Here is a 19631-nt window from a genome sequence, read left to right on the forward strand (position 1 = left end):
TTTTTTTTTTTTTTTTTTTGTTATTATTGTTCGCTTTGCTTTGGTGAAGGCAACTTCTATCTTCTGGAACTCTCTTTCAATATTTAATATACGATTCCACTTTTTTTTTTTTACTGAACACCCTTTTATTTCCTTATTTTTGTCTTTTCCCCTCATTCTTTTAGTTTCGTTCAACTACCACCCAATCGAAAACTCTTTTTTGGAAACTGTATCGATTAAAATTTTAATTTGATTTCAAATTTTCATGCAAAGTGTTAGTCAATTTTCTTATAATAGTAATAACCTATAAGAACTTTTTGTAAAATTACTTTGCTATTCACAATAATTATCGCATATCTCTTTTATTGCATGGGTCGTCCGTAAACAATTATCGCATATATGTAAAGAAAAAAAAAAAGCCAAAAGGCCCAAAACCCTTTATGTTTTGATTCGTATCGTATTTTTCAGTGTACACAAAAATATTATGGATCAACAATACGTAAAAAATTAAAAGTCATGAATATTTGTCGTCAAGTTGATCCGTTGGGGCTTTCTTGGTTGGCCCAACATTCTCCTCGGATGAATCGCTTTCATTAGATTCTTTCCTCCATTTGGCAATCCTCGTATTCGTATAGGTCCACCACGGCATTTAGACATTCTTGTTTTTGTTGTGTTTCTCCAAAATGAACATATGGAATTTTGGTATCTTCAATTCTTCATATCAAATGCCATGACATCTTTAAAAATCTTCACAAATGCATCGGCGTGTAACTAATATCATATACATTATTGCTCCTAGTCCAGTCTGTGAATATCAAAGATCCAGCTAAGATTCTCACACACACAAAAAAATTAAGGAAAAGATGCATCCAGGTTTGTATTCCTAAATAATAGTATACCTTGGTTTCTTGACATCTTTCTCGGCCACTCCAACGTCATCTTCGTCGGTCGAACCTGCCAAACCAATCCAGAATAAATCTCAAGGAACGACAAAGTTTCAGAACAACCCTAATGACCCATTCGAAAAGCTACCCAGTTTGTGGAAAAGAAAAGAGTACCTTCTTGATCAAGTTTCGGCCGGCAGAAGACAAAGTTGCTCTCATCGACGAAAGACTAGCGAATCCTAGCTTGGAAGTCTTTAGTCAGGTAATTAGCATGATCCTTCACTTGGAATGTAATGAGAAACATTACTCCAGCAGACATGTGGAAATTGGCATAGAGAACCTTGGTAAATTCATATTCTGTCTCCTGTTTGAATTCAGTAACTTCATTTTTAATTGACTGTAAAAATGGAGACCACAAACACACAAAAAAGCATAAGCATCAATTCTCACATGTTGTTGATTGTAGTTATCAATGGATCTCTGAGCCAGCCTCTTGAGCAAATCCAAATTGGTTTCTGGCTCCTCGACGAATTCATCATCATCGAAATCAACAGGATGGTAGTTGAAAAGGCAGCGGAACTTGGTAAAATCGATATCAAACCCCTAAGGATCCACAAACATAATTTTTTTTTTAAGCTGTAGCGATAACATAAAACCGAAAGTTTTTTTTAAAAAAAAACAAAAAAAAACAAAACCTCGCTAGCTTCGATTTGTTCGTTCATCAGATCAGTTTCTTGGTCTGGTGTGAGACGAGGCTCCTCTTCCTCGGTTCGTGTGATATAGTAAGGTCTCAACCAGTCAGGGTCATCAGGTGTAAATAGCAAATATGCATCCTCGAGCCACCAAGTCCAACCTTGCAAAACGTAATCAGAATCACAACATTGATCACATCGATCGGTACAGAATTTTTTCAGAAATCTGAAATTTTAGAGAAACCAAGTTGTACCTGCAAATTGTTCACACAGCATCGCTCAAGCAGCGTTGAAGAACCCTAATTTGTTTTTTGGGAAAGTGATTTTAGATCTCTCTCTCGGACTCGCTTAATAATAAGCTACTAGATTAAGATCCTTGCTCTAGCACGGGTTGAAATTCATTTTATTTATATTGTATTTTTATATAAAATATAATTTATGTTATTGTTTTTAAAAGTTTTTTCTGGATAAAACATTATGCAATAAAATCATATGCTAAATATGAAAGCTTGAAAAAAACACTTATTTTGTAAATTTTATATTGTTAATGATTCTAGATAAGTATCTGTGCTATAACACTGGTTAAATTTTATTTTGTAATCTATCTTGTAATCCACTATTTAATTTGTAACCAATCAATCTATTAATTTCGTAATCTATCTTTGATTAACGTTGTGGTCTATCGATAAAATTTGTGAAAAATAAATTTGTAATATTGTGTTTAAAGATCTTTGAAAACAACGCGATATAGGACTAAAACCTTCCAAAAATACAGTTTGAAATATTCATGATTTTATTTGTTACCATTAATATATCAATTATCAATTTGAAATATCCCTAATATTTAGGTTTAACCATTAATATTAATATATGGATTAATCTATAACATATTTATAACTTATTTGTAACCATTTGTAATCATTTATTAAAAATATAAAGTCTATAAATGTAAAAATGAAGTGGATTCACCGTTACATTCAGGTCCCTCTAACTTTCTTGCTCTTTGGTTTTTGCCTCATAATTTTTATCTATAAATTAATTCCCCCTCAGGGAATTTACATGTACATACACTTTATAGTTTCCTTTGGGAATTTACTCAATCCAATCGAAAGCTCTGTTCTGATATATTTGTTTTTATTTCAATATAATTAACAACGTTAGTAAATTCCACTGAGTAAAAAATACGATAAAAGATTCTATGAATTTAAATATCTCATCACTAATCAAATACCAAAACCAAATTAATGTCTAAGATATATAAAATATATTCAAAATACCAAGTCTTGTCTTAGATTCCGACAAAATAAATTTTGTAATTCTCTTTTTCTTAATTTATAAAACCATTTGTTACTGTTTTGGAACTTTAAATAATTACAAATCTTTCAGCCAAAGTCTAGAAAAGAATAGTTTGTTCCAATCCAATACACTTTGGTTATTTCTTTTTCGATTTAAAACTATACGTTTCCTATTTTTGTATCCAGCTACACTTAAATCCCTCTACGTTTACAGCTTCCAAAAAAAAAAAAAAACGGATCGGAGCATATCATGCTTCTCACACCTTGTGGTATATATAAAAGCTCCTACTCCAATCTGTAAAAAGAAGACAATCACTTTAAAAAACCATCCATACAAGACATCAAAGTAGTTAAGATCTTTTCGACTATACCTTTGTTTCTTGACATCTTTATAATATTCATCCTTTATAATTCCAATGCATTCCACTATCAAAACAAATCCAAAATACTATAAATCTCAAGAAATAAAGAAGTAAACATGCCAAACCCTACTAACATGGTGAAAGAGGCAAGCTTAATATATATATATACCTCCTTGATTGGGTTGGGGCCTGCAGAAGGCATACTCAGTCCTGATATTGTCAGCGTGAAGTACCCTTGTTTGGAAGTTTAATCTTGTCATCATAAGGATCCTTAACTTGATATGTTATGAGGTACATGATCGCAGCAGCAAAGTGATAATTGGCTTTAACAATTTTGACAACTCAAAATTTGTGCCCTGTTTTGATAAAAACAAAAAACAAGATTCATAAATAAGCCAGCTGAATTTGAAAGCATAAGGCAAAAGAGTAGACAAGTGAGATCTCTCTCACTCACACATTTGCCACTGTGGTCACTAAGGGATCCCTGAGCAAGTCTATTGAGTAAATCCTCACAGGTTTCTGTCTCATCGTCACTGAATTCACATGATTGGAGAATCGCTGGATGGTGGTTGAAAACGCAACTGAAAGGTCTGAAATCGATATCAAACCCCTACAGAACCAAATAAAATTTCACACAATTCTAGTAAAGTTGATGATGATATATAAAAAGAAACCAAAAAAAAAACAAAACCATATATACATCGCTGTCATTGACTTCTTTGGTCATTAATGCAAGTTCTTGATCTGGTGTGAGCTCAGGCTTATCTTTCTCTTTCCGAGTCATGTATGGAGGTCTCTCGTAGTCAGAGTCCGTAGGTTTCCACAGCAAATACGCAGGTTCGAGCAACTTAACCCAGCCTGCGACGACATTGTAAAATTGTAACTGGAATCGATCGGGGCAAGAGTAAAAACTATATAGATTTAAACTTTACATAAAACGAAATTGGAACCGTACCTCCTCCAAATTCACCCATCGCGTTGAGTAGAATGAAGAACCCTAACTCTTTTTTTTGTTTCCCTTGTACTAAAACTCTCTTATAATAATATCTCATTTATTTAACTCAAGTCCCTATTATTTTTTATCTTTGTCTTTTGGCTCTATACGTTTAGTTTCGTTCAACTACTACCCAATCGAAAGCTCTGTTCTGAATATCTCTGATTATATAGTTACCAAGAAATTAAAATCTCTGATTAAATTTCTTTAGTGTCTGGTCGTCTGATAACCTTACATTTTGCGTTAGCATAGAGTTTTATAACTGTTAACATTGCGGATAAGTTAACAACCATCTGATTAATATAGAGTGAAACTACTTAATAGTATCATTATCATATACTAGTAGTATCTAAAATATATTAATAAAGCTATTAAATGAAATAACAAAAATAAGTGGAACAGAACAGAAAGCATATGTCTTTTTTAAGGTTAGCTGGCCCAAACATTCTTCTCGGATAAATCCGAATCTCTTTGGGGACTACTTTCCCACTGGCAAAACCTCGTATTCGTATAGGTCCACCATTAACTACTTTTTTTGATGGGGTTCTCTATTCTTTCTTTTTTATTTGGAAAAAGTATTTTGGCTGGATTTGTCGAGCATAATAAATTAATAATAATTCATTCAACCATCCTTAATCTGTTTCTCAAAAATCAATACTTTTTTTTCGGAAATGTCTACGGCTAAAAATATTTTTCAAAAGTAATTTTTGATGGTGTTTATGGTGATGTTTTATCCTACGGTATGATGTATATAACCAGTTATTATAAACTTATAATATAATGTATATATAGCATTATGGGAGCTTCGGTACTGTAAGAAAATCAATTTCTAAACGTCTGAAGGAGTGAATAAATTCGTTAATAACAATATGCCACACTTTTACTTGGTGGGATTTGGGAATACTCTGTTATATGTAGACTTTGTTTTAGACTTTGTTCATGTGTTTTTTAAATTCTTAACCTACTCTTCTTTGTTGCTTTTGAACTACTTTTGCTCCTTTACAAGCTAATATTACTCAACTTTTAGAAATTGTGGCGTGTGGGTGTGTTTCTTTAATCTACTATATTTTCTCTTTCTGCTTGGTAATATTTCTCAGTTATATAAAGTTAGGAGAGTGTGTTTATACAAGGGAAACTACTGTACAACAAAGTGAGTCAAAACCATCACAAAAGAATATTCATTTTGATAACATAATGTGTTGTTAGTTACTCATAATAATGGACGGACGACACAGACAAAAGAAAACAGCACAACAACTTGTACAATAAGTTTTCACTTCATCCCATGAGTAAATTAACCGTCACATCGAGGATGCAAAGAGATATAAAAACAATGAAGCATCTTCGGGTTCTAACTCCTTGTGGCACACAAAAGTTCATACTCCAATCTGTAAAGAGAAGAGAAGAGGTAATCAACCATACATCTAACAGTAAAGTAAAGACCCCATGTAGGTATAGATGTTTCCACACTTACTTTTGTTTCTTGACATCTTTCTGAACATCTCTCTTGACAACTTGCTCAAGATCTCTCTACAACTTTCTCCACATCTTTCTTGATCCCAATGCATTCAACTATAGAAACAAACCAAATAATATAAAATCTCAAGAAACAAAAATAAATGGTAGGTATAATCATATGGTGATAGAGGAAGATTATCATGGATAATGAATTCAATGGAAAAGAATAGCTTCTTATCATACGTGGTTGATTGGGTTGGGGCCTGCAAAAGACATACTCAGTCCTGATACCGTCGGCATGAAGTACCCTCGTTTGGAAGAGTTTAATATTGTCATCATAAGGATCCTTAACTTGAAACGTGATGAGATACATAATCGCAGCAGCAAAGTGATAATTGGCTTTAACAATTTTGACAAACTCAAAATTTGTGCCCTGTTTTGAACAAAACAACATTCATAAATAAGCTAAGCCAATTGAATTTGAAAGCGTAAAAGGCAAAAAGACTAGTAGTGCTCTCACACATTTGCCATTGTGGTCATCAAGGGATCCATGAGCAAGCCTCTTGAGTAAATCGTCTAGGGTTTCTGTCTCATCGTCACTGAATCCATATGAATGGAGAACCGCAGGATGGTAGTTGAAAACGCAGCGGAAAGATCTAAAATCTATATCAAAGCCCTGCATAAAAAACAAAACCAAATCAAACCCACAGAATTGTAAACCTGATATATATACAAAAAAACATACATCGCTGTCGTTGACTTCTTTGGTCATTATTGCAAGTTCTTGCTCCGGTGTGAGCTCAGGCTTATCTTTCTCGGTTCGAGTCATGTATGAAGGTCTTTCATAGTCAGAGTCTGTAGGTTTCCACAGCAAAAACGCTGGTTCGAGCAACTTGACCCAGCCTACGACGAGGTTGTAAAATTGTAACTGGAGTCGATAGGGGAAAGAGTATAAAATTATAAAGTTTTTAACGTTACATAAAACGAAATTCGAATCGTACCTTCTCCAAATTCACCCATCGCGTTGAGTAGAAAGAAGAACCCTAACTCTCTTTTTTTTTTTTTTTTGGGGAAAGTGATTGTAGAGTTTCGTTCGAACTTCGAACTCTTTTATAATAATATCCCATTTATTTAACTCAAGTCCCTATTATTTTTTATCTTTGTCTTTTGGCTCTATACTTTTAGTTTCGTTCAACTACTAACCCAATCAAAAAGCTCTGTTCTGAAATATCTCTGATTACAATTTCTTTTATTGTCTGGTCGTGTGATATAACCTTACATTTTAATTTTTAAGTTAACGTGGAGTTTTTAGAACTGTTAACATACGGATAAGTAAACAACCATCGCATTAATCAAAGTGAAAAAAAAATTATTAGAAAAAAAAAAAAAGTGAAACATGACAGAAAGCATATCTTTTTTAAGGTTTGCCGGCCCAACATTCTCCTCGGAGAAATCCGAATCTCTTTGGGTTTTTTCAGGGGGTTTTTTTTCTGGTATTTTCCATTTATTGAATGTTATAAATAGGCAATATTCTGAATACCTTAAAGAATATTCAGATGCCTAACTTTAGTAACCCACAAGATAAATAGGAAATGTTTAAAGCCATTAAAGATTATTTTCTCTAGATTTAACACTTTCACTTACACTAAAACCTCTATAAATTAATAATGTTGGGACCAAGAAAATCTATTAATTTATAGAGGTTTTAATTTTTCGATAAATTAATAATTATTAATTTATAAAGACTTTCCTAATTTGGTAAAAAAAATATTAAAAATAAGATTTAATGGTTATAACTAATATTTTTATAAAATCAATTACTATGAAAATAACAATTATCATGTTTTGGCGATAGCACTCAAAGATTCTTATACAGTAAAAATATTAAAAATAAACTCTAATAAAAATTAATGTGTAGATATATATATATATATTTAGATAATTTATATAATTATTAATTTATAATATTGATGGGACCATATATTTACAAAGAATTTTCAAAAAAAAATATTATTTTATTATATTATCGAATAGTGTCCAAAATTACACTAGTCCCAACTTGGGACCACAGAAATTTATTAATTTGTAGAGATTATTAATTTACCTAGTATTAATTTACAGAGGTTCTACTGTTTTTGTATCCAAATCAAATTCTTTGAGTAATGTTTTGAAGCCATCCTTTACCTCTGTCACCATCAAATGTTTAAAGCCATATCTACACTTTGTCAGTATATATCAATCCAAGTTTCCAACGTCACCGTAAAGATCCATCGAATCAAAGTAAAAGCTCTTATATATAAATCGATATATATCATACGCCTTTGACATCTTCCTCGGAAATTTCATCAGAGTCCACTGCCAAAATAATCCAAAATCACAAAATAAATGACAGGAGACAGAGATAATAACCAAATATTTCAAAAGAAAAAAAAAATACAATTTCACATCTTTAAACAAAGAGAAAGAGGCAAATACAGTACTCCACAATGAATCACTTATGCTTTTGCTATTGATCCCCATAAGTTTTAAGAGTTGGAAAAGAAAAGAGTACCTTCTGGATCGGGTTTAGGCCTACAAAAGACGTATTGAGCCGGGAAACGAGAAGAGTAACGAACCCTAGCTTGGAAGAGTTTTTCCTGGTCATCAGACGGATCCAACACTTGAAACGTTATGAGAAACATGAACCCAGAGCTATAGTGAAAATTGGCTTTGACAAACTTGACAAATTCGAACCCCGTGCCCTGTTTCAAAACAAAGGAACCATTCATAGATATATATTAGTGTACAACATTACATCTAGAACATATATGAAGAGCATATATTAGATATATGACCTCCTCCTCATTGTAGCGCTTAAGGGATTCTTGAGAAAGCCTCTTCATTAGATCCCCAGTGGTTTCTGGCTCCTCAACGAAGTCAATATCATCAGGATCAACAAGATGGTAGTTGAACAGACACCGGAACAACGAGAAATCAATATCGAACCCCTAGTTCAGACATTAATTCAATATGACAATTTTGAAAGTATATTGTAATATAAAACAAAAAGAACCATATAATTTCAAAAACCTCGCTCTTCTCGATTTGTTCGTTCATCATGGCAATTTCTTCATCTACTGTGTATTGAGGCTCGTCTTTCTCGGTTCGTGTAATGTAGTGATGCTTCAAGCACTCAGGATCTTCAGGTGTACATAGCAAATATGCATCTTCGACCCACGATGTCCACCCTGGGATAACTAATTCAAAAAAAAAAGGGAGTTTAATTCGATTGGTCGAGAGTATATATATACAAACCCTTAGGAGTTTAGAGAAACCAAAACCTTCGAATGATTCACCCATGCTTCCCTCTTCTCGCGTTGAAGAAGAGATGGCAAAACCCTAACTTTGTTTTGCTGTTCGGTCTTGTTGAAAGAGATTTCAGTTGCGTTCCTCTTCTTTACTCAAGTCCCTTTTTATTTATTTATACATTTTTTTTTAATAATGCAAGTCCTTTTTATTACTTTATACTTCGTTTTTGATCTCATACTTTTTAGGTTCGTCAAACTAACAAACCATTCGAAAGCTCTTATGGAAAAATCTTAATTCAAAATATGTAACAATGCTAGTAAAAATTGCATTAAATTGACGATACTCCAAAATATGACACGACAGAAAAATTAATATGAATCTGAAATATGTTAGCTAGTCTCATAAGAGAATTTGAAACTTATTATGCATAGCTAATGGAATACGAAATTCTTTTTATTGCTATTTTTCAAATGTCTCCGCTTCCATCAAAAAGAAATTGTCAAGTTTAATGAAGTTGAAAACTTTCTTTCCACTCCTCCATAATGTTTGTAATTCTTATTAACCTTTTGCTGGCAGATTTTTTAACGTTAGACATCAAAATACTTATATAAGAACAATGTATAAATCAATTAAGATCCAGGTCTATAATTGATTAATTGTTAATGATTGTGCTAAGTAAACAACTAACGCAAGCTTTAGAACGATAGGAGGGCTAAGTATGTTCGGTTTATGATAAATCCATATGCATGACCGGTCCTGACCACTATACAGTAAATTTTGTTTTCCCAATAATCCCATGACCCGTCCTAAACATGATATCGTTAATTTGTCTTGTCTTCGAGTGGCGGCAAACCTCGTACGTATAGGTCCGCCATTAAATTATACTTCTTTCATTGTTGGATTTCCCCAACATAAAGTATTTAAATATTCAATAGATCATGCAGTTTATCAATATCCAAATATCTTTTTTTTTTTTTTTGATAAATTAACTAGAGCTTTTACGTCAATCTGCTAGAGCCTAGAATCAATGAACAAAAGAAATCAATATATATATAAATATATACTGTATATAGATATCCACAATCCAACGTTAACGTAAAGTGATGTGAATGATCCACATGTTAAAGTCTTTTATAACAACAACTATAAAGTAATAAAAAGGACTTGCATTATAAAAAAAAGGACTTGCATTATATTTAATTATATTTGAGAGGCTCATTCACTCTCTCGTCACATTGTAATACACAGAAATCAATTTACATCTATTTCTCTTTGATCTTTACTACATATATATATATATATATATATAGCTGAATTTAGCCTATGTTAACTTGCATTTGTGTCTGCATGATATATTTACTACTAATGGCTGGTATCTTTGTTTGCATTTAACAACAACTGAATCTGATTGTCACTTTCTTCCAAATGAGAACCTACAAAATGGTTGTTACAAGAAGTCAAAAAAGGAAAGCTTATGGACATAGAGTAAAAAAGGGAAGCTTATAGATGAGAAGGATGGTTTGATTTTGAAGCTGCATAAACAATTGGCGCACGCGAACCTGAGACATCAAGTAATTTTTATTGAAAGTCACATAAGAGAAAGGAATTTATTTTTGATCTCTTTGCTAATTGGATTTCTTTGTTAAATGGATTGTAGGATGAAATGCAGAATCTGTATAGAAAGTGTAAGGCTTATTATGAGCATAAACTTGATAAGCATGTTGAAATGGAAGAGAGGGAGATAGAGCTTTTAGAATTTCTCGTGTAATAATAATGTTTTGATATTATCAACTTTGTAATCTTGATTTGGACAAATGATATGCATAATACAACAATAGTTTTGTACAAAATATGTTTGAGTGATGCATGTTAAAGAATATATATGCATTATCTTTAAAAAATGGCATTAATTAGTTAGAGATAGTTTTGGAATTTAAACACAACACTAGTAGAAGATGCATGATAATGTACATCATAAATGAATATAATGAATAAATGATTTCAAATAAGTTAGAAAGACTTGGTTTTGTATTAATTGTCAAATATCAAATAAAAAACCTCATTATCGAATATGATAGACTTATAAATGATGCATTTAACAAGATTTAGATTATTCATATTTGTATAATATCAAAACAATACTATTACATAATTTAGACTATTCAAATTTGTAATATTCTTATAGTCCCCAGATTACTTGTGAGGATCAGATTTTTTTGGTTGTGGTGTATTTGTTATACTGATTTAAAAAATATATTTCTTATAATCAATATTTTTATTTTAGATTTCTAAAAACTAAGTAAAAAGATTGTAAATTTAGTGGATCTGGCTGGAAGATTGAAAAAGAGCAAGGTAGAAGTCGTTTAAATTAACATATTTTCAGCCACTTACACACTATTAATAACTGAATCTTAACAAAAGTATTTGGGTAAGAATAATCCTAAATCTCAATAATTTTTTAATATAAATTTTAGATATTTTGAAGAAAGAAGAGGAAAATATCGTAGGAAGACATTAAAGACGTCAATTTATTCTAATTAATTTTAGTTTTATTCTAATTTATGATTTAATTTTTTTAATAGAAAAAATCTAAATAGGAGTGGAGATGGTCTGGCACGTGGAAAATACAGAAGTGGGCTTTGGGCCTTGCCAAATTACTATTTCGAATTTATTTCCGTAATCAGAGAAGGTTACGAGTCATAACTCATAACTCTGTCATGAAAACCCACTTTGGGTTGAGTTCTGTCACAAAAACCCACTTTTTACTGGTATACTTTTCTAAGTTTTTTTTGCTTATGTGCCCACTTTCCTTTTACATTTTTGCCCTTACTAACAACTTACTTCTCTTTTTCTCCTTCTTTTCTCTCTTTTTCTCTTCTTTTTTGTTGTTAACACTTTAACAAAGTAAAATATATTTATTTGTTATCATAAAACAAATTTTCTATTTATTTATATAAAATATGTTATAATTATATATTTTCTACATTTTAAGATACATATTGCTATATTTTTTTATGAATTTTTAGATTATACAGTATCCATCAGTCGTTGAACATTTGTTCAATTATAAGTGGATAATCAATTGCAGTATTGTTAATAGATAGTTACTTGTGTTTATTCATACAAAATATACATACATAAATTTGGTTAGATCTTTATCCATAGCATATTATCCATAACACAACATAGACCAAATAAGTACAAAACCCTTTAATTCTAAATTTTAAATCCTAGAACATAAACCCTTGAACCTAAAACCAAAACTATTCATTTAAAAAAAAAAACAAAGTTTAGTGGATAGAAAAACTGTGGATAGGTCTCCATGGATTTACAAAGCATATATAGATATTAAGCTGAAGAATAGCAGTTGAATGGTGGCTATGGATGTGATCATGTGGATATTTTTTTGTGGATATCAATGTAGACAGACCAAAGAATCATAATACAACATCCACACAATTAAATCCATAGACACCATAAGCTCCTTGCTTCATATTTTGTGTTGGTCCAGAAACATATACACTCATAAGTGGTTAATAAACAAAATAAAAATTAACAACATTGATTTATTTAGAACATTGAATATCAATCATGTGGATTAGTAGTTATGGATACTTATCTTATAATATCTTGCTCTTTCTTTACATGAGCAGAAATTTGTCCAAGATAAATTAGCCACATAGATTTCTTTTAGCTAAATGTTTTTGTACTATTTTTCACGTGGTCAGAATTTGGTGGAAGTAGGTATATTAGAACTTAGAAGTGTCACTAGAAGCATACTACACAATAAACATGGTCATTATTAATCTCAAAGCCTATCCACCAAATTAACATATTTATCTTAAACATTTAGCTAAAAGATTAACAAAGAATCAACTCTCAAGTTTTTGACAATTTTAAAAGCTGTATTAATAACATAAAACCAAAACCTTAAGTTATGACCAAAAAAGAAAAGTAAAAAAACCTGACTAGCTTCGATTTGTTCGTTCATCAGATCAGTTTCTTGCTCGGGTGTGAGCCGAGGCTCCTCTTCCTCGGTTCGGGTGATATAGTAAGGTCTCAACCAGTCAGGGTCATCAGGTGTAAATAGTAAATATGCATCTTCGAGCCACCGAGTCCAGCCTTTGTACCGATATCAGAATCACAAGCTAGTAGTTTGATCAAACCTATACAGAAAATTCAAAAATCTGAAGTTTAATTTAGAGAAACCAAGTTGGATTCCTCGTACCTTCAAATTGTTCACGCATCGCTTCTCTCACGTATCAAATACAAAAGTGGCGTTGAAGAAGAGATTAAAAAAATCTGATCCATATCTTCTTCCCTAAAGTCCTTTAAATATAACTATTTCCCATAATTACGTTTTAAGCTCCCATAATTTTCTTGCTCTTTGTCTTTTGACTCATAGTTCAGAGGCTATACATTTATTCTCTCCCTTAAGACGATATAGATATAAAAACCTAAAAAAGAAATAGTAATTTTGCAATTATATATGTCAATTTTTTTTTTGTCAATAATCCATTTGAACACTTTTTTCACCTCCTTCTTATTGTGGGGCTAAGGGGATTCTTGACAAAGAAGACTATCCAAAACATGATAGATATACACTCATCCACCAAACTCTACAACATGAGGCCATATCTTGGTTCCGCAACTTTAGAGCTAATATGCTATTGTACAGTTTTCTACGCCAAATCTTGGTTTTGCAAGTTTAGTGTGGAGGATATGCGTTTATGAAACTTTAGCACCAAAACTCATTTTCACAATTTTGGCGTTAAACCCTCAATTCCGTAATGTTTGTGCTAAAAGTGTAAATATATTTGTTGTTTGGGTTAAAATATTATCAGACTTCGGCTAAAACACATATATAGGGCCTTGTGTAGGCAATTACGGTAAATCTTATGTCGCCACATGTACTCTATAGTATAGGTGAAATACTTAACCATATTGCTTAAGCTAACTCTTGGTCCCTTAGCTCTATAGCCCGATCCTACAAAGTTATGACTCGGGGTTTTTTTTTTCTTTTGGTCCCTTAAAGTGAAATCTGATAAACAAAACAGTGTCTACAAAAGAGAGGTCATGCCTATTACACGAATCTGATTAGAAAAGTTCAAAAGCAAGACCATTACATGAATCTGAATAGAAAGTTCAGTCATCATAACGATATCATATTATATTATTAAGAAAAATTCTGCCATAATATCTAACATTCCAAACACTACTTGTCCTCACCACCACCCAACCATTGAATACTGCATAAGCTTCCTATGCCAATCTACAACAATCATGAACAGAAGAGAACAGATTAAAAGAGAATAATCGAGAGTAAAGAACCAAATCAACGATTCAAACAAGAATAAGAGATGCGTCAAAGTAAACGACTGGTGTAGGTACCTTTTTTGTGTCTTGGTAGTTCCAACACATTTGACTGACAAAAAACAATCAAATTTTTACCATTACAAAAGAGTCAAATGAAACTGGCCTAATTAACGATCTATAGAGATGATTACATAATCCCATTGAGAAAGAAGAGAGATTGTAAAATACCATTTTGTTTGGGTTTAGGTCTGGTTAATATGTACTGATCCTCATCCGCATAATAATAGTAGACGCTAGTTTGGAAGAGCTTGGGCAGGTAGTCGTAAGGATCTTTAACCTCAAAGGTGATGAAAAACATTAACCCAGAACACATGTAGTAATTGGCTTTGACAATATTGAGAAATTCATATTCTGTAAACTGTGTGTTACAAAACAACAAAAAGCCAAAAACCAAAACTTTGGTCAGCAGAGAGATCAAACTAACTAGTATTAATCTACAAAGAGAATTTAAAAAGCAGACCCATTCATTGTTGTACTTGTTAAGAGATTTTTGAGACAGCCTCTTGACTAACTCCCTAGTGGTTTCTGGCGGCTTAGCATACTCGTCACAGTCTAAATCGACAGGTCGGTAATTGAAAACAGAGCGGAACTGAGTGAAATCGATATCGAACCCCTAATTACAACAACACATAGAATCGACTAATCAACAAATCTCAAAATAGAAGTGATGAATAGATAAAACAAAAAAAAAGGACAAGAAGAAGAAGAAGAACCAGAACCTTGCTCTTCCTGACTTGTCTTTTTATCAAAAAAAACTCTTGCCGTGTCGTGTACTTGGGCTCTTTCTTCTCGTCCCATCGAATATGCGGAGGAATCAGATTCTTAGGAAAAGAACCAAACTCATAACTCAGAGACACAGGTCCCAGCAATCCAGACCTACCTGAGAGACAGAGCTTTATCAGAGTCAGGGGGCTAATATAAAACACAAATACAAACACAAAACGCTAGAGCCTAACCAAACAAAAAGTTGGATTCTTACCGTCTATGTCAACCCCCATCGCTCGAGACCTACCTGAGAGACAAAACAAAGCTTTATCAGAGTCAGGGGGCTAATATAATAAACACAAAACGCTAAAGCTTAACCAAACAAAAAAGTTGGATTCTTACTGTCTATGTTAACCTCCCCCATCGCTCCTCACGGATCAGAGTTTTTTTTTTTTTTCCCTCAACAGAAGAACGCTAGTTTCCAAATTCTCCCCTCTTTCTTCGGAACCCTCGATTAAATAAAACAACACACAAACCAAAAAAACCTGACTAGCTTCGATTTGTTCGTTCATCAGATCAGTTTCTTGCTCGGGTGTGAGCCGAGGCTCCTCTTCCTCGGTTCGGGTGATATAGTAAGGTCTCAACCAGTCAGGGTCATCAGGTGTAAATAGTAAACATGCATCTTCGAGCCACCGAGTCCAGCCTTGTACCCATATCAGAATCAAGTTGGATTCAAAAATCCGAACATTTACTTTAGAGAAACCAAGTTGGATTCGTCGTACCTTCAAATTGTTCACGCATTGCTTCTCACGTATCAAAATACAAAAGTGGCGTTGAAGAAGAGATAAACTGATCCATATCTTCACCCTAAAGTCCTTAAAATATGACTCATAGTTCAAGCTCCCATAATTCTATTGCTCTTTGTCTTTTGACTCATAGTTCAAGCTATACATTTATTCCCCCATAAGACGATATAGATATGAAAACCTAAAAATTTGTAATTTTGCGAAAAAAAGTCAAATTTTTTTTTGTCTAAAATCCATTTGAACATTTATTTTCACCTCCTCCTTATCAGGCAAAGGGGATTCTTGACAAAGAAGAGTATCCAAAACATGATATACTCATCCACCAACCTATGCAACATGATAAGGAGGTCAAATCTTGGTTCCGCAACTTTAGAGCTAATAATAATGTTATTATACAGTTTTTCTACGCCATACTTGGTTTTGCAAGTTTGGTGTGGATATGCTGCATTTATGAAATTTTAGCACCAAAACTCATTTTCACAATTTTGGCGTTTAACCTCAATTCCGTAATGTTTGTGCTAAAAGTGTATAATTTGTTGTTTGGGTTAAATATTATCCTTCAGACTTGGCTAAAACTCACATATAGGGCCATGTGTAGGTAATTTCGGCAAATCTATGTCGCCCCTTGTCTTGAACATCTCAAAAAAAAAAGAGGGGGAAAATTGGAAATTAGGGTTTATTCAAGACAAGGCAATAACTTTGATCCATGGAGGAGGTTGACATAGACGGTACGAATCCAAGTTTAGTTTGATTAAGCTTTAGGGTATCGTGTGTATAGTCGCAATCGATACGGATTTTGTGTATAGCCACCCTGAATCTAATAAAGCTTTTGTCTCTCAGGTAGGTCTGGATTGCTGGCACCTGTGTCTCTGGATTATGAGTTTGGTTCTTTTCCTAGGTATCTGATTCCTCCGCATATTCGATGGGACGAGAAGAAAAAGCCTAAGTACAAGACACGGCAAGAGTATGTTTTGATGAGAAGACAAGTCAGGAAGAGCAAGGTTCTGGCTTCTTCTTCTTATTCTCTTTCAGTTCATCACTTCCATTTTTGAGATGTTCCCATGTTTGAGTAGTCGATTCTATGTGTTGTTGTAATTAGGGGTTCGACATCGATTTCACACAGTTCCGCTCTGTTTTCAATTACCGGCCTGTTAATTTAGACAGTAAAGAGTTTGCTAAGCCGCCGGAAACCACTAGGGAGTTACTCAAGAGGCTGTCTCAAAAATCTCTTAACAAGTACAACAATGAATGGGTCTGCTTTTTAACTTCTCTTTGTCGTTCTTTGCCCTTGTTTATTAATAAACACTAGTTAGTTTGATCTCTCTACTAACCACAATTTTGGTTTTTTTTGTGACACACAGTTTACAGAATATGAATTTCTCAATATTGTCAAAGCCAATTATTACATGTGTTCTGGTTTAATGCTTTTCATCACCTTTGAGGTTAGAGATCCTTACGACAACATGCCCAAGCTCTTCCAAACTAGTGTCTACTACTATTATAAGGATGACGATCAGTACATATTAACCAGACCTAAACCCAAACAAAATGGTATTTTACAATCTCTCTTCTTTTCTGAATGGGCTTAAGTAATCATCTCTATATATAGATCATTAATTAGGCCAGTTTTTTTTTGTATGATGATCCTATATATGTTTCATTTGACTCTTTTGTAATGGTAAAAATTTGATTGTTTTTTTGTCAGTCAAATGCGTTGGAACTGCCAAGACACAAAAAAGGTACCTACATCAGTCGTTTGCTCTGATGCATCTCTTCCTTTACTGTTCTCTTCTTGGTTATTTACTCTTGAATCTCTTTGAATATGTTCTATTCCCGTTCATCATTTTTGCAGATTGGCATAGGAAGCTTATGTATGTATTATACAATGGCTGTGCGAAAGTAGTGTTTGGAGTGTTAGATATTATGGCAGAATTGTTCTTTGTAATAATAATATGAGAAAGTTATGTTGACTGAACGTGAGATATTATTTAACTATTTGTAATCAAGAAAGATGAGCATTGAACTTTTCTAGTCAAATTGGCGTAATGAGGATAATCTCTCCCTTTCATGGATGTTTTCTTCTATATGTATGCAACCTGGTATGTTGTTTTGAACCCAAAAAAGGCTATAATAGTAGTTTACTTGATGAAAGTGCTTTTCTTTTTTTTTCCTTTGTTACAGAAGAGGTTACGATGTTTGCTTTTGTCAATGCTCATATCAAAGTGGCATTGTAACTATTTTCTTTTGCCTATTGACCTGGCAGTTTTACATATTTAACCAATTCGTAGAGATAAGTTGTTATCTACAAAAAAATTAATCATCACTATGCTCCATTGACCAATTTAGAGGGGTGTGAGTGTCGAATTAAAAAGTTTGAGGAAAAATACAAAGAATAGAGGAGGAGGAACTCCAATGCAATTAACGCGACTTTCTTTACTTAAAAGTTGGGGTTTCGTTTATGGTATCAACATAAAGAGCGATGGCGGATGATTTTCCAGGTACGAATCCAAGTCTAGATTTATGAATATATCGACGGATCAAATCCCTAATTTCGAATTCTGGTCTCAGATTGGACTACTGAAGACGTATCTCCATATATAAAGTACGATCTCATGCCTAACGAAGAGTTGCGCCTCATGACAGAACAAGTCACGGAGACACAGGTGATCTCTTGAGAAATTAATTGTTTTGATGTTCATTTGTCCATTCTTAATTTGGTAATCTAGCTAGTGTTTTATTCTTGGGTATCATCTTGTGTCTTGTAGGGTTTCGACATGGATTTCAAGCAGTTCCGCTGCATTTTTAATTACCTGCCTCTTGATTTTGATGAAAACGATTTCGTCATGGAACTAGAAACCTCCCGAGAGTTAATGGACAGGCTGTCTCGTTGAGCCCTTGAGGGTTACAATGAAAGAGAGGTCAAAACTATAGTCTTATTCTATAAGTTTCTTCTTTTAAGTTCTCACTATGTATATTGTATACTAATTACTAGAAGATGTTGTACTTATTTGTCGATGGGATTTTTTTACATTTCTATAGTACAGAATACAAGATATGGATTTGTCAAGGTTATCAAAGCCAATCTTTACACCACTGCTACTACTGCCGTAATGTACTTCATTACCTTTGAAGGTAAGGGTCCTTCCTATGATCAGCCAAGAGGATTCCGAGCTAAAGTCTGCTATTTTTATCATGAACCGCCCAAGTACATCTCCTGCAATCTGATACNCTACAGAATACAAGATATGGATTTGTCAAGGTTATCAAAGCCAATCTTTACACCACTGCTACTACTGCCGTAATGTACTTCATTACCTTTGAAGGTAAGGATCCTTCCTATGATCAGCCAAGAGGATTCCGAGCTAAAGTCTGCTATTTTTATCATGAACCGCCCAAGTACATCTCTTGCAATCTGATACCTGAGACAAAAGGTACTCTTTTCTTTCCCCCAAAGTAATTTAGCTTATGATTTATATTCTAGAGTATGATTTTGTGTGATCAACCTAGGGTCTCTCTTTTCTGTTAAGCTCAATTTGAAATTGGTTGTAATTGATATTGTGCCATACTTGTTTGGATTGTTTTGGCAGTTCACTCCATTAAAGCTGCGGAGAGAAATAAGATGCCAAGAAACCAAGGTATATGAAATATACATCTTAATTACTTTCATGAATCTTTTCCTTTTTGTTGATTTCCGATGATTCTTGTTTCTAAAGTTTTTTTTTCCTTGGTGATTTTTTTTTTTTTTTTTTTTTTTTTTTTTTTTTTTTTTTTTTTTTTTTTTTTTTTTTTTTT

The 19631-nt window shown here is 33.0% G+C and overlaps 5 protein-coding genes and 1 pseudogene across 5 annotated transcripts; 1 reads left to right on the forward strand and 5 right to left on the reverse strand.

The window, feature by feature from the left end:
* Positions 947–1884, reverse strand: LOC104752988. The gene is made up of 4 exons (XM_010475251.2): positions 1810–1884; positions 1559–1716; positions 1314–1466; positions 947–1227 (listed from the first exon to the last, which is right to left on the reverse strand). The coding sequence occupies exons 1-4, from the start codon at positions 1829–1831 to the stop codon at positions 1093–1095; spliced, it is 468 nt and encodes a 155-aa protein (XP_010473553.1). The 5' UTR covers positions 1832–1884; the 3' UTR covers positions 947–1092.
* On the reverse strand, positions 3136–4186 carry LOC104752989 (annotated as a pseudogene).
* LOC104752990 lies at positions 5687–6404 on the reverse strand. Its single transcript, XM_019238129.1, has 3 exons — positions 6185–6404; positions 5908–6097; positions 5687–5778 (listed from the first exon to the last, which is right to left on the reverse strand). Exons 1-3 carry the CDS (start codon positions 6344–6346, stop codon positions 5726–5728), a joined length of 405 nt encoding a protein of 134 aa, XP_019093674.1. The 5' UTR covers positions 6347–6404; the 3' UTR covers positions 5687–5725.
* Positions 7976–9003, reverse strand: LOC104752991. The gene is made up of 5 exons (XM_010475252.2): positions 8985–9003; positions 8734–8891; positions 8499–8651; positions 8216–8405; positions 7976–8019 (listed from the first exon to the last, which is right to left on the reverse strand). The coding sequence occupies exons 1-5, from the start codon at positions 9001–9003 to the stop codon at positions 7976–7978; spliced, it is 564 nt and encodes a 187-aa protein (XP_010473554.1).
* Positions 13982–15457, reverse strand: LOC104754151. The gene is made up of 5 exons (XM_019238006.1): positions 15436–15457; positions 15048–15208; positions 14789–14941; positions 14497–14686; positions 13982–14377 (listed from the first exon to the last, which is right to left on the reverse strand). Exons 1-5 carry the CDS (start codon positions 15455–15457, stop codon positions 14178–14180), a joined length of 726 nt encoding a protein of 241 aa, XP_019093551.1. The 3' UTR covers positions 13982–14177.
* On the forward strand, positions 16496–17826 carry LOC104752992. Its single transcript, XM_010475253.2, has 6 exons — positions 16496–16567; positions 16680–16840; positions 16939–17091; positions 17201–17390; positions 17545–17578; positions 17692–17826. The coding sequence occupies exons 1-6, from the start codon at positions 16546–16548 to the stop codon at positions 17699–17701; spliced, it is 570 nt and encodes a 189-aa protein (XP_010473555.1). The 5' UTR covers positions 16496–16545; the 3' UTR covers positions 17702–17826.

This window comes from Camelina sativa, chromosome 16 (assembly GCF_000633955.1).
Source record: "Camelina sativa cultivar DH55 chromosome 16, Cs, whole genome shotgun sequence".
NCBI classification, from domain to species: domain Eukaryota; kingdom Viridiplantae; phylum Streptophyta; class Magnoliopsida; order Brassicales; family Brassicaceae; genus Camelina; species Camelina sativa.